This window comes from Fistularia commersonii, chromosome 26 (assembly GCF_037954325.1).
Source record: "Fistularia commersonii isolate RoL2024-O1a breed Wild chromosome 26, RoL_Fcom_v1.0, whole genome shotgun sequence".
Lineage (NCBI taxonomy): Eukaryota > Metazoa > Chordata > Actinopteri > Syngnathiformes > Fistulariidae > Fistularia > Fistularia commersonii.
This window is the reverse complement of record NC_141309.1, coordinates 7772258-7786969: the sequence shown is the minus strand read 5'-3', so window position 1 is coordinate 7786969 and position 14712 is coordinate 7772258. Positions and strand designations below refer to the sequence as shown.

The 14712-nt window shown below is 39.4% G+C and overlaps 2 protein-coding genes across 5 annotated transcripts; both read right to left on the bottom strand.

Annotated features, from left to right (window-relative positions):
* Nucleotides 1-106: 106 nt before the first annotated feature.
* On the bottom strand, nt 107-6344 carry ankdd1b (ankyrin repeat and death domain containing 1B). Of its 2 annotated transcripts, none has more exons than XR_015108819.1 (15): nt 6041-6344; nt 4843-4943; nt 4660-4758; nt 4065-4163; nt 3343-3447; nt 3141-3245; nt 2890-2988; nt 2274-2372; nt 2034-2132; nt 1827-1925; nt 1609-1707; nt 1326-1421; nt 843-1069; nt 534-665; nt 107-390 (listed from the first exon to the last, which is right to left on the bottom strand). XR_015108819.1 is itself a non-coding variant. In XM_086174241.1 (15 exons), the coding sequence occupies exons 1-15, from the start codon at nt 6201-6203 to the stop codon at nt 335-337; spliced, it is 1653 nt and encodes a 550-aa protein (XP_086030367.1). In that variant the 5' UTR covers nt 6204-6344; the 3' UTR covers nt 107-334. The 2 variants fall into 2 exon arrangements, 1 of the variants encoding a protein (XP_086030367.1); XM_086174241.1 differs by having other exon boundaries at nt 868-1069.
* A 408-nt stretch (nt 6345-6752) lies between these two features.
* Nucleotides 6753-13530, bottom strand: polk (polymerase (DNA directed) kappa). 3 transcript variants are annotated; one of them, XM_086173744.1, is made up of 15 exons: nt 13486-13530; nt 13199-13342; nt 12881-13000; nt 12640-12792; nt 12126-12257; nt 11883-12033; nt 11470-11694; nt 10664-10788; nt 10291-10457; nt 10185-10217; nt 9994-10090; nt 9541-9712; nt 8411-9427; nt 7493-7541; nt 6753-7354 (listed from the first exon to the last, which is right to left on the bottom strand). In XM_086173744.1, the coding sequence occupies exons 2-15, from the start codon at nt 13325-13327 to the stop codon at nt 7273-7275; spliced, it is 2652 nt and encodes an 883-aa protein (XP_086029870.1). In that variant the 5' UTR covers nt 13328-13342; nt 13486-13530; the 3' UTR covers nt 6753-7272. The 3 variants fall into 3 exon arrangements, with proteins under 3 accessions (XP_086029870.1, XP_086029869.1, XP_086029871.1); XM_086173743.1 differs by having other exon boundaries at nt 13199-13505; XM_086173745.1 differs by lacking the exons at nt 13199-13342; nt 13486-13530 and having other exon boundaries at nt 12903-12992.
* Between the last annotated feature and the right edge of the window lie 1182 nt (nt 13531-14712).

Here is a 14712-nt window from a genome sequence, read left to right as displayed (position 1 = left end):
GAAACCACACACACACACACACACCTGCACACAGAAAAGATCAGATTAAATGTTTTCATGATCAGCAGCTGGACACAGTTTGCAAAGAGGAATTGTCATTCAATTATGCACAGATGCTGTTTTATTTAGATTTGTAAAATTACATATAATGAATACATTATGACTGTTTTCTATTAAAATCCTGTCTAAGATTTTAGAATGTAGTGGCCTTGCTGTATGTATAAGATTTGCTACATTTTTAAATAAATTATTTTACTGCTGGCTTTGTATTTTGAATTGGGGGGTTCAAATGGATGTCAAATATCAAATATTTGACTATACTAGAGTATCACAATCATGAAACAGTGCAGCTCTTACTGTTGCCACTCTCTGTTTCTGTCCGAATCTTATCTGTAAGACAAAACAAGATTCATTAAGACATGAAAAGAGGAGAGATGAAAAAAATGACACTTTTTTTATATATATGCAATGGAGGTTTGCGGTAATTGACTTGCCAATAGATATGTTTTGAAAGTATTTCTAAATATGTGTACCTGCAGCTTTCCTGTTGCCTATGAGAATGAGGCTGTGGTATAGTTCTTTTGCAGGGTTTTTTTGAGCCAGCTCCACCCCATGGAGCCAGATAAGCAACATTCTATTCCCATGCTCCTGGTGGCTGTGCTGACCTGCGGACAAACAGCACGGTCAGAATGACATTTAGCGAATATAATTAAAAAGATAAATGCTGAGAATAGAGAAAAGAAAGCTATAGGGAGCAAAGTTGTTTTTCATAGTCAGAATTCCTTCATAATTTTAAGGATGGATATCGGTTACGACTTGTCACAAGTATTTGGGAGACTTGCCCAATGTCAGTTGGAGGTATGTCACCTGTCCATTGCATCTCGATGGCAAACACTTGCTCTTTTGTGAAGTCCCAGTGTTCTGCCAGTCGTTTCCAGTCTCCCGGTTTCAGAAGTTCATACGCCAGATGCCAAACCATGGAGCGGACCTGCTTGGTTTCATTGCGGTGGTCGAGTTTGAATGATAGTGGATACTGGCAGTGAACACTCATATCAAAATCCTTGTTGGCCTGAAAGGGTAATTAAATCATGCCAAAAATTGATAAAGGGCGCCGGCCCTGGAGAAAGAAGTGATCGCTCACATGTCCAGCAATGTGAATGTCAGTGTTGAGCATATTCTTGATTGCATTCGTGGTAAATTGGTTATCGTATTTTTCACGTCATTCTTTTATTAGAATTTGAAGGTTAACTAAACTCTGACTTTCAGTATCATTTATAGTGAAGAAGGAATTAGCAATTTGTTAAAGTGTCATTTCTGTCACTCACCGCCTTCCATCCGTAGTATCTTTCTGCTTTGATGATCATGTCCACAATAATCACTTCATCTGCTCTGGCTGCTACACCCAGAGCTGTCTTCTCTTGCTACTCAAGATCCAACATGCACAGCAGAATTCATTTTAACGTTTAAATAAAATATCAAAGGCTCTTCATCAAAGAGACCTGAAAATGATATTTGCCTAAGAACTACGATGGCGTTGAATAAGATATGTGTTCAAATAAAACTACGCCTCATTACTTCTTGAAATGGATGTTTCAAGGATCCTCTTACCCTGTCCTTCAGTGTTAGATCCAACCCGGCTTTAAGTAGCATTTCCACGACTTCGATTTTGGCCAGCTCCGCAGCAAGATGCATTGCACTCTGGGAACGCTGACAGACCGTGGCACAGAATGGCACAATTCAGCGAATATTTCAATCTTTAATATTCTTTCCTATATGCATAAAGTTTGCTTGAAATTTTACCATACTTTGTTTCTAGCTGATTATACCTTATCAGTGACATTGATATTGCATTTGGCCTCCAGCAGGAAATGGATGACGGGGATGTGACCGTGCTTCACTGCCAAGTGAAGAGGAGCCTCTAAGTTCTAAGGGCAAACAATATCCTCTTACATAACTATAAAATTATAAATTAGCCTTGTAAAATATAACCCCAATGTGTTTGGCACGACCCCGACTTGTTTGTGTTTAATTACCTGGTTCTGATAGTCTGTGTTAGCTCTGTATTCTAAGAGGAGCTGGACGAGGGATGTATCTCCTCCCTCCGAAACTGAATGAAGCGCACTGCATTTGGTCTGCAAGAAAAGTTTAGTTTTAGGCTGTAAACTAAAGAAAAAAGACAGATAGAAAAATGCCAGACAAACAGATGAAACCCTCCCAATTTGTTATAGTAAATCATGACAGCAAGGATGAAATGTAATTATTTAAGTAGGTACCACTGTTTGGATATCAGGGTCACAACCAGCCTCCAACAAGGCCAGAACACATCCTTCCTGACCGTTTTCGGCAGCCAGATACAGAGCCGTCTCCCCATCCTGCCAAACAGAGATCCCGTCAATAACACAGACTTGGTTCTGGATAGCCATGATACAAAATTTACCAGAAATCGCTACACTTGATTTATGTGTTCTTATTTATTTGTTATTTGCAAAATTCTATTTTTCATAGATGCACTGCTTAAAAGTTAGAACCTTTTAAAATCAGTTAAATGCGATGATGAAATTGAATCTGAAAATTCAGTAAAACTACTTTGACACCCTGGAGGGTATGCAATGATTATTTCTATGAATGAGCAGTTTTTAATTTTGATCCTGTTGGGCTTCTTGTTTTCTGGTCAGCATCATGTCGTGCACAAAATCATTTCAATGCTAGCCTTTCTCTGATAATATCACTCGGAAAAATATCTGGTAAGAAACTGATAAACAAGTGTTTTCTTTCTCATCTAATGGTAACCCACGTGACCTCCCAACCCACTGCACCTCTCCAGCGGACTAACTTCTGAGGCCAGTCTTTCAGAAAAACCAAAGTGAAAAAGAAGAGGTGTTTTTCTACCATGTTGACTTCATTCCGAGTATCAAATCTCTGCAGCAGCAGCTGGACAGCATCCAAATGGCCATTCCTGGCAGCCAAGTGTAGGGGCGTGTCCCCTCTCTGGCAGAAGCGGGGAGGGACATTACTTGCATCAAAGAACGTTTGACTTTGAGCTTTCGTGCAGGTGTGACCCGCAAATACTCGAGAGGTCAAATTCGACGGTGAAAACCTCATTTATGTTCAGTAAATGCACCAACACTGCAAACTCACACCTGGTTCGGCTTCATCGTGGCCATGTTGTAGCAAGGTTCTATCAGCATCTCCAGAGTTTGAACGCAGCCGTGCTCTGCCGCCATTGCAAACGGTTGATGTCCTGACTGAGATGTAAACATTTTAAGATATCAAAAATTCAACTCGTCTTAAAGAGGATATAGCTGGTTGTTTCGGGTATTCACATTTGTTTTTAGAACATACTGTATCATCTTTATTGAGTTCTTCCATTTGCAGGTCATGGACAATATACTCAATAATGTCAGTGTGGTTGTTGATGGCAGCACAGTGCATGATGTTCAGACCTTCCTGCAGTGAAAATCAGCCAGTTATATGAAATGTAATCTAAAAAGATGAAACAATCTGCCATTAATACGGTCAAAGAATTGCCTCCTTTTTGCATGTTTAAGTATCCTTGGGCAAGATCCTCAAGCCCTAAACGGGCTTTCCTCCAATTAGAAAGTCAGCGTTTCGATCCAACACTGAACTCCCAGTGTGTGAATGGGTGAATGCTATCTAGTATGAAATTACTATGTAAGGGGAGATTATTTCCCCTATTGTTTAGTGTATAAGGCAGTATCCACCAAGGATAAAATTTACATGGTATATTTTAGTTTGTGATGTGTAAATAATTAGCAGCTACATGAATGGATTGTTATTTTAAGATCAAGAAGTTTGAGGATTTCAAGTGCTGAGGGTCAACAGTCCAGAGCAGCCGAGAGAGTGGAAAAGAGGTGAAAAGACAGGTTCAAGCAGGTTGGAATGGGTAGAAGAAAAGCCAAAAGGAGAAGAAGATTAATGCATTATCATTTTTGTTCAAACTCAAAAAAAAAAAGACAAAAATGGGACCGCATCAAAACTCACATAATGATTTTTCAGTAAAAGTCACTGCAAAGGAGGCTGAGCAAAACTATATGTCCGTCTACCTCATTCTCAATCTTCTGTTCAGCTCCAGCCCGAACCAGTGATTTCAGAATCTCCAAGCTGCCAAACCAGGCGGCCAAATGAATGGGAGCAACACCGTACTGTCAAATGCACCGCAGCGGAGACACAAGATCATATGAAAACATGACAAAGACTATTTTTTTTGGTACACAAAGTTGGAAATGACAGACAATTTAGATCTCATCCAGGATGGCGCACTACATATCCACAGATGATTTTCAGGACATTTTCAGAGACGATTCAGCATACTGTGAAACACAGGGCTCCAACTCTTACACTGAACATATTATTATGTGGTTTCTTTTCATCCTTTCATCCTGCATTTCCAATTGATTCATTTTATAATTACATCATTTTTCATTATAGATAACCTAGCGTTTATTATTGCTATGCTATTTAAGTCTCTTTAAATTAAGAACTTTCACATTTTAGTCTAAGATTATTTCACGCACTCGGTCATAAACTGTCATCATTTGAACAATAAAAAAAAATAAATGTCCTGTTTAAAATGGTGATATTTTTAAAATCCCATTACCAAGATGTGTTGCTTTTTTCTGAACACGTGCCATCCCTCACCTTATCTTTTTGATCCACCTTAACTCGGCGCTGAAGGAGAAACTGGACAGCTTCCTTGTTTTTGCCAGCAACAGCGTAGTGAAGGGCGGTCCTGTTGTGCTGGTGAAAATATTATCATTGATCTTATTGTCACTGTGAACAAACAGTGACAAATTAAGATTTTTTTTTTCTATTGAAACGCACCACATTCCTTGCATTGGCATTTAACCCCCTCCCTAGAATCTTCATTGCGTCCACATTGTTGGTCTTTGCAGCCTCCATGAACTGCTTTTCTGCAGTGAGCACTGCCCAACAGAGATAACATTTTCTTGACTTGGTCATTCAAAAAAATGAAACAGAACCAAAATACAACCAGATGTAACTGAGATATACCCTATAAAATTGATTAAAAACCCAATCCTTACTGTGTAAACACAAATTAGTGAACTTTTGCTCCAGGTTTTAAACTGAAGTATCTTCATGAAGAAACTGCAGAACGGACACACACTAAGCCATATTATATGCCCAGTGATTTACTCCAGTCATCCTCCCATCTCTTTATCAGCACGTGTATAGACAATGGTGGGTGCAGCACATTCATCTAACACACAGTGTTGTTCAACATTCGATAAAATCTGAGTCACTCATCAAACAATCATATAATTAGAGGCGTTACAATCTGTCATAAAGACTGATCAGAAATACCAAATGATGGAATTTTCTGACATTGTGCTCTTAACAGTATTATACAAACTGGTATATTAATTTGCAGCTCCTTTGTACTTTTTTATCAACCAGTTAGGAAGACGTGTACGAAAGAAATGCCACTGATATGGCTGGAGCGACATATAAACTTGGTTGCATTTATATATGAAGGGTTTAATTTTTAGTTTGTTTCTCATAGCAGATGAGGAATAGTGCTGATCCACATAGAAGGAAAACCGCAGGGTATCTCGAGATACTGAATATTATATAACCCCTTATTAGAGGAATGGAAAAGTACTACGTTGAGGGGAGTGATGAGGTAAAAGTCAAAATCAACTTTTATTGTCAATACTGCCATGTTTCACACATGCAGAGGCTTGAAATTGCATTTTTCCAAGACCAAGGGTGCAGTAATAAAAATATGATAAATATAATGGACAAGTTATGACAAAGACAGTAAGGTAGGTAATTAATGAAGTCCAAACAAAGATAAAATGCTGTGTTTTAAAGTGACAGCAGTAAAAAGAAAAGTGCAGACGCAGATCCCTTTGATCAGAAATCATAGTACATTGCAGTTTGTGGATGGTGTAACCCCTGAGTCGGTGTGTGTGTGTGTGTGTGTGTGCGTGTTCATATAACAGTCCTTGTGTATGACAAAGTCTGATGTGTGTGTGTGTTTTGATTTTCCAGTACTCACGCATCTCTTTGCTGTCAAAGCTGTTGTTCTTCTCTTTTTCTGAGTGTTTGTTCAAGACAAAGTCTGTGAATCCCCTGAGTCGCTCTTGTCCCTTTTGGGAATCCACACTCTCCTTCTTGGGGAATTGCTTCTTGATCATTTTTCTCAATGCTGCAGCCTTCATGACTCCGTCTTGTGAAACCAGGCAAAGCTCCGTATAATACAATCAAATCTGAGCCTGCTTTTTGCACAGCACATTTAAGAACATCTGTAGCCAAACACCCAGGGAATCACATGAAGTTTTAAGACTAAGACACCCGATCAAACCTTGTCAGATCTACTTCCTGTCTGCAAACAGTGAAAACACCTGGAGATGGAAGCTACTCTTTCTAACCAGACTGGATTGGCTGATCTGTGTTTACTTTCCCAACTCACACCCTTCAGATACCTGCGGATAGTTTCAGGAGTGTGTTTTACATAGCAAACGTCCCCATTATTTGACTTGTCATGGTGACATTTGAAGTTATTTTTACAATGTTAATTCAGAGTATTTACAAGAGACTAACAATAGACTCTAGTATTAGCTTAGCTTGTTTGCTAAAGGTGGTCAGGCTTGAAATCGTCACAAAGCAACTTTCTGATGTAACAATGCTTGTTTCTTCCCTGGGCATATTTTTCTCCAAAAACAAAACAATATCCTTAAAAGTATAGTCAAATTTTGTTACAATTTGAATGTTGAAAAACATATTTTAATTGAAGGAAAAAAAAAAAATCTACAAGCAGTTGATCAGAATAAGATTTATTACGACCATAATTTACACAATACAGTAATGCTATCTTTATTACTTTAACACACAGTTGATAAACACAATAAATAGATGCTTATTTAGAATTTCAAAACTACCAGCAGCAAAAATGTAAAAAATGTCCTGAGGTGTCATACAAGATCAAATACAGGCATTTTTTTCATAAAAATAAATATGTTTTGTCATTATTCATTTTTACTATCGTATGATTGCTATATGGCCGAGCCCTGCCTCTTACCCATTTACAACAGGGACAGGCTGCAGCCTCACCCTCTCATCTGAGTGAAGCATGAGTAGTATAGATAGATGGCTTAGTGAGTAAAACTTATTAGACACTAATATCTTTCTCGAGCGGCTAAAGGCACCCCTTGTGCTGTTTTTTTTTTAATTATCTAAAAAAAAATGGACAAATTCCTCAGTTGAGAAAGGTCTTCCTGTTTGCAGCGGTCACCTGAAGAATTTGTCAATGGTGCTGTGTAGACCGGGGCCTTTTGCCTTTTTGGAGGGAAGAGATGGAGGGGAGCCCCGTCTGCAAAGGTATGAAATCAAGAATAAATGACTTTTTACTATGGTAGAAAAAGAAATTTTGTGCATCACTGAAACGATAATATTTAGGTCATACAGTAATTTTGATCTCTTTTGCATCACAGTGATCAAGCTGCCTCACCTTTTTGTTTTTACTTGATTTGGTTGTTTTGACAGAGGATGACTTTTGTCTGTAGAGAGAAAAAGACACACGCGCAATCACAATACACCTTGGAAGCCATCAAGAATGCAATTTCTGCGGCAGGATTGTTACAGAACCAGCTATTGCACAAAAAAAAAACACATGATTGAAGTGAACAAAAAAAAAACTAGAGGAGTGATTTAGCCACTTCTAAGTCCAGGGCGATGGAATCCCCATGTGGTGAAATAAGATGTCCTTTCTCCCCGGGAATCAATACAGGCTTTTTGCGTGATGTCAGTGTCAGTAAATAAGAAGGTCATAGGCCACAACATCCTCTGAAATAGACTGTTAACTCCAAGGATGACTATCCAAGAGTCTACGCCCTTTATCAACTGGATTGAGAAATGTGAAATAGTCGGAGCTATTCATCCATCTGAATAGATATATTGATTTTACGATCGAAAATCGATGCCAATAAATGCCAATGTCAAAAAGGATACATTTTGCTTTAAACATTTTTATTTTGACATCCAGTTGCAAATCCTTCAATCCTTTTATTATTTTAGGACTAAAACTGTGTGTTTTACATGGCATCATCACACATGGTGCACAATTGTTGTCATTATTTTTCTTAGTAAGCCTTATATGAGTCTCTCAGAGGAAATCACAACTTTCCTCGCATTACGCACTTGCATTACATCACATTATCTTTTATTTATTTATTTTTTTTATTTAAAATGTAAACGCCTAGACTTCACTCCTAAACATTCACTTTATATCTTGAGACAACCTCTGCTTTTATCACATCATACCAGAGGTTCTCAGATGACCTCTGCACCTTAAGGGCACGCCAAAATTTAAGATGCAACTGTTGGTTTTATAAAGCACTTAGCAACTCCAACGAAATTGATATCTTACCTTTCACCTTGTTATTGTGTGTGACGACAGCCGTAGAAGCCTTCACAGGGAATGACGTAGGACGGTCCAGCTCATGCAGCACTTCTTGGTTCAGGCATAGGTCAACATGGGAGTTGAAGACAGTGAGATCATTTGTGTTTTGAGTCACCTGGCAAACTGGGCAAATGAGGATGGGATTTGCACTGTTGTACAGCTGTGGCTGGTGCAGGTCCCCTGTTCTGCTGTCACCATTGATCAACAAAATTGTTTGGCTTGTATAATTTGCCACATGTTGGTCTTGTGGAGGATTAATTCTACTTGGCACCGACATTTCGGCGCTCTTCACCTTCTCCTGCTGCATTTGAAGCTCAATCTCTGCTTGACATTCGTCCATCCCTTCACATCCTTCCTTGTCTGAGTCAGAGGCTGCGCTCTGGTTGGATTCTCTGGAAATGTCGCTGAGACACTGGTCTATGTGTCGGTTGAAGAGATTCAAATCGGCTGTCGTCACATGCAGGAAACACACAGGACAAGTGAGACTATTGGACACTGGTCCTCCAAAACCTGAAGACGTAGAAGCTTGAGCCAGCACGAGCGATGCATTGTCAGCATCCGATGCTGTCGGACTACACCTAAACTGATTCTCCATTAAAGAAGCCTCCACATTATTGTGATTAGGTGCCTCCGTGGAAATAATCGCAGTGGCCTTTCTCTCTTGTCCTTCGTCCTGCGTGCTTGAACAGACTGCTTGAAGTTGCAGTCTCTTTGCGTGGGCTCTTTGGAAGAAAGACTGAAGGCAATCCCCACCAGTCTGTCCCTGCTGTAATCCCCTTTTCTTTGCCTGCCAGAGTACTTCCTCCTGTGTCTGACATTTCTGTACAGTGGAAGGACAAGAGGGGACAGGCTCTTCATTAAACTTGCGATGCACTACTTGGGAGATACCACTCGAGTCTGGCCTGCCCGGTTGGAGAAATCCAATGATGCTTTTCTGTAGCGGTGTTTTATCATCTGCACTGACAAAGGCAGATATTCGAACCCCTACAAGCAGAGAAAGAAATTTTCTGGGGAATGGAAACTTATTGAGTACTCTATTAAAATAACATTCTTGTTATTTCAATCAATATATTCATTATATAGCATGACATAATTACCCATGAGCCTCAGTCTAAGTGGCTGGGGACTTTCATTTTCAACTTCTGCTTTTAGTAAATCTTTGGCAATGGCAAAGATTTCTTCCTCTGTGGCAACAGCATATGGAAGTGACGTGGCTCTGGTTTTCACTTCAAAGTTCACATTCTTAAGCTTCAGTGTTATTGTTTTACCCTTTGAGAGAATTAAGAAATAAAAACAAAGTTAAAGTCACACAAGCATAGGTTTAAAGAGACGGTACAACAGTGCATCAAAGGTTCAGCTATTTCATTAAAAAATGCATGAACAGGTTGACGTAATCATATGACATTTAATTTCCAGTCACGTGGAGGCTCGGAAGGTCGGGTAAGATCTCGAATGAATCCCAGACAGTGTCAAGGTTGCACTTGCTCTATACTGCCTGTACCAAAGCGACTGGAATCGAAGCGTCAATAAAACAGCCCAAGATTCAGTACCTTCAGATCCTCTTTCTTCATATCTTTGGCCAGCTCTTCACAGAGCTCCCTGCATAAAGACAACTGATCCTCCAATTTCTTCAACTCTCTAAAGGTCCTATGATGTGTCAGAGAAAAATTGGATATAAAGAGTATTAATGAAGGCAAAAGAAAAAAACAATCAGTCTTTTCAGAATCGACTAGAGACAAACCTCTCGGTGCTCATGCTTTTTCTTTCTTCGTGCCTGCATCAAAGTAAGGAGGTCAGTATTCATAAAACAATTACTTTTTCAGATTTTCATTCTATGCCGAACAAACCTGTCAATGCACGTAGAGCCCAGACCCAGGGAAACCTGCATGAAATAATGCCAGGCTTTCGCAGAGAACAACAATGACAACAGTGCCGTCTGCTGGCTCAGGTGAGAACAGTTACTAATATCCAGGGCTTTCAGCATCTTCTCACTCACCTTCCCGATGCCAGAAATCTGCGAGAATAAACGAATGCATTCTTACTTCTCATGTGGCCTTTGTTAAAACAGCTGTCTACAGCATGCAACACCTCATCACAGCTTTAAACTATGAAAAAAAAAACTTCTCTGACAGTTGGAAATCATTCCTTAATTATTAACCTACAGCAACCCAAGGCTCTGTTTATATTGCAACAGATCTGAGTGTAGGCGGTCTACTTTACTTTGCGGACAGGAAGGTCCTGGATGAATTCCATAACAGCGTCCCTGGTGGGAAGCAGTCTGTATTGGCCATTGGGTTTGTTCCTGTCACTACACACCTTAGCCAGCATCATGTTTGGAGCGATGCCTAGAAGAGTGTAAAGCAAAACAGTATGTCTCATTGACAATGAACATCTGTTAGATCATAGGCCTCAGGCTGATCACAACTCACACTGACTTCAGTCTGTATATGTTGATATGTAGTTCATTTCTCGTTGATGAAGAACTACTTCGTGCTTACCAAAATATATCTATGTCGATAAGCATCTGAAAAAGAGCTGATTTTTGCTCAAAACTTCTTACTATAATAAATTATCATTAATCTTGGAGCACTCCTGGTGTGTGGATTTTTTCAAACCTTTGTCGATACTTTTGATCCAGCACCCATCCCTAACTGGGCAGCGGATGTGTGCGTTTTTCTTTTTTCTCAAGCTCTTTTAGCTAATTCAGGCCACATTTTAAGTTATTCCTTAATAAGTTGTTGATACTTCGCCGATGTTCTGATAATGTTTTGCTGATTGTTTCCCTAAGTGACAAATTGCCAACTTATTCATTGGAGTTCCTCCTGAACTCCTTGAACACAATCACACTCATTTGTCTAGCATGAAATCCAGACATTATAAAATCAGCAAAGAATTGTAAATAACAAGACTTTTACCAAAATCACGTGTCACATTATGAAACATTAAAAAATCTTGGACGGTATTTGGAATATACGCTCCCCAGACCTCTAATCAGTCGACAATTCAGCAGTTGGGTTTCCTCTCACCTGCACTGGCAGTCAGCGTAGTCTTCTGCTCAATACGAAAGCGCATTTCTCTCACAGCTTCCTCAACAGATGTCCCAAAAACTTCAGACACTCCTGTAGCTGATTGAGCTGAATCATCAGAGCCCGGCAAGTTGGGAGAAGTGCTCGGGGTGTCATCAAACAAAACTGGAGAAAAGTCGTTTGCCACTGAGGCTGACTCCTGGGGATGCTCAATCTGCTCTTCATCTTTGGAAGAAAAATATGTCGAAGTACATGATTGGCATTCTTAAGTCTTTTTTACTTAAACACTCAGCTAGAGTACTGGTACAACAAGTTTACAAGTTTTTGCTCAAATTAAATCTGGCAAAAATTGAAAAAAACAAACAAACTGCATAACATGCAATTATTGGTCTTGCCCAAATAATTTTACTTGCCTTTAGTAATGTTGTTGGCATGGAAGCGATGTGTTCGTAAGGAGTCTGGCCACGTCTTCCTCTGCTCCAGGTGGTCCGTGAAATCAAGATAGGCTTCATCTAAGCTAACTGGCTGGAAATGTGGATCATAGTCTGCAAAAATCTCCCGGATCTAACAAAAATACAAATTCATGGGCACCTGTTAGTTTAGGCTCTGTCATGTAAGCACATACACGTGTGTGTGTGTGTATTGGGGTAACTCACCTCACTGCTCACAGCTCTATATTTATCAAAGTTTGGTGGAACAATAATCAGATCTGGGCAAAGTTTCTTTGCTATAAAGCCAGGCATTGCGGCTCGAACTGCATACTTCCTGGCATGGTAGTTTGAAGTTGACTGGAATAGGATAGATGAGATCCGAGTTATGTTCTGTGCTTGGAAAATATACAATGTGTATATATATACCTGTATGTATATATACTTGTATGTACACATACTGCATGTTAAGGCCATTTCCGATATGACTTGAAAGCATGTATTTTTCTTCATTTTAATTTTTTGAGTTGAATGTTATGAATTAAAATGTATCACTACTTCTTCCCTTGACAGACTAATTAAATTGGTGCCAATCTTACAAAACCTCATCGCAGAAAAAATAATCTGCAAAATCAATAATACATGTGATGCACCTAAACTTCACTGTGACAAACTGTTGATTGACAATACAAGGCATTTCAGTTGTTATTTCAGCTGCTTTTTTGGTGTTATTTTAACTCACCAGCATGCTCATGGATCCAACGGCCATGGGCTTGTCCTTCAGCTCAGGACAGTCCCTCATCTCCACTGCTGCATAGAATGCATCCATGTCCACGTGCACTATCACACGACTGAGATCACGGGTACGCTCCAACTCTGCTGCCATCCTCTCCACCTACAGGGGGATGGATGTCAGCTTGTGGTAATCTGTTCAGATGGTATTTGTAGATGTTTGTATTTGTGAAATCTCCAAAACGTCTTACAAGAGCCTGTGCTTTCCTTAACTGCTGTTCTGTGATCTGCGCCTTTTGAAGCATCATCTTCTCAATACGCTGGTTCACCTGCAGCTCTCTCTTTAGTTCATTCTCATAAAACCTCGATCCCTGATAGGGAAGGACAAGAACAATAAAACGTGCAATTTTATGCATTGGGTATTTAGAGAAGAACTGTATTCATCTCATCTTAAATACAGAGCTTTCACACATGGTAAGATACAGTGTTCAAAAGTGGACATCTCAGACCCTTTATATTTTAAGGCTGATTATTCTCGGTAGTTCTCGGTGGAGTGAGCTTTGCGTTACCTTGGATGACTCCATGATGATCTTGTTTATTTTGTCCCTATCCAGACCCTCCATGCCGGCCTTGTTGTCATTGAGGGCCATTCTGGATAGGAAAACTCCTCCTCCAGTGGAGGAGACCCCATTCTCCATCCTGAAAACGTTAGCCTTGAAGAGAAAACTCGTTTATAGAGGCAGAAAAACAACGATCTGTATGGTGTCGGCAGTTAAGCCAGTTGAAGACGCAACATGAAGTACCTGCTATTTGATTATCATATAACGATATCTACGTATGTGGGTTATCATTTTACCTCTAAGCTGTTCAGTTGTCAAAAGTCTGAGCGAAAAAAAAAAAATTAAATTACTTCCGCGTTTAGACGTCATCACCGGATAAGGAGGGACTTTTTGTTTTGGGATCATATAAACGTTTTGGCACCATCCTGTCTCTATTATTATTATTATTATTATTATTATTAGTGGCACATTTTGAGCCGTTAGAAATGCATTTTTTTTACATTCCAAACAGCCAAATATTACTTGTGTAATTTCATATTTCCACTGAGGCTGTGGACGTCTTTTTTTTTGTCTCTTTACGTAAAGCCGTTTACAGCGTCCCCCTGTGGTTAATCTTTTGATCCTAACTTCTACATATAAAAAGAAAACACGAGGCAAGATTGAGTCATTCAATTTAGGGCAAGGCAGATTAATACTTGAACTTTATTAACAATTGATATTTAGCACAGAAAGTAGACAACATGATAAGATTTTACAATGATTGAACATGACCTGGATGACTGGTGACTTCACAAATACAGTATAGGGGAGCTGATAAGGGCCTGGTTTCCTGCTGTAGCCCTCTGTATCCTGAAAAACATCTCTATCTGTTCAACCTCAAGCTGTCTTGATCCCTCCTTCCACAAACTATCGTCTTTTTTCGTTTGAGATTAGAGTTCAGAGGTCGGAAGCAGCCTTGGTGTAGAACTGCTGCCATCCTCTAGCATCAAGTAACTTAAAATAAAGCTCCATTCCTCACCAAAACAAAGTTAAAGAGGATACTTCTACAATTTTACCACTATTTTGTAAACCTCAACTCTTGCTCCTGATCTCCATTTTGGTTTTCATCCTTGTTACCTTTACATCTGAACTTCAAGTGTTCGATCGTTTTATGATTACGAGAACACATTAAAGTTGTTGACAAAAAAACATTAGACGAATCAGCTGAACTATGGAAATTTAGTTCATACATTAAAAGTGTTTTTTTAATAGTAACATCCACAGAGACAGGAATATGGCGTCAGTGCATAGCATGGCAGCACAGTTAGCAGCAATCCATAGTGGGCTCAGCTGGTTACTATAACTTTATTGTACAAATCACTGAATAAAACCATTGAATTTATTTTTTCATTTTGCATTTTTGTCTTTCCATGATAACAGGTGAAGCCTGGCCTCCCCTGCCTCTACTGACCTCAGGTCACTGATCTGAAGTGTCTGTTGCTGGAGGAAATGTTGAACTGATTATTTTTCCTGACAAAGTTTAC

Coding starts and splice junctions, on each gene's coding strand:
- ankdd1b (XM_086174241.1), bottom strand. CDS start 6,203: ATGAAGGCTGCAGCATTGAGAAAAATGATCAAGAAGCAATTCCCCAAG. Junction 4,759..4,842: donor ATGCCAATGCAAGGAATGTG/GTGCGTTTCAAT, acceptor TATTTTCACCAG/CACAACAGGACCGCCCTTCA. Junction 2,989..3,140: donor CCACGATGAAGCCGAACCAG/GTGTGAGTTTGC, acceptor CGCTTCTGCCAG/AGAGGGGACACGCCCCTACA.
- polk (XM_086173744.1), bottom strand. CDS start 13,327: ATGGAGAATGGGGTCTCCTCCACTGGAGGAGGAGTTTTCCTATCCAGA. Junction 11,695..11,882: donor TGCCAACAACATTACTAAAG/GCAAGTAAAATT, acceptor TTTCTTCCAAAG/ATGAAGAGCAGATTGAGCAT. Junction 10,789..11,469: donor TACGCTGACTGCCAGTGCAG/GTGAGAGGAAAC, acceptor ACACTCTTCTAG/GCATCGCTCCAAACATGATG.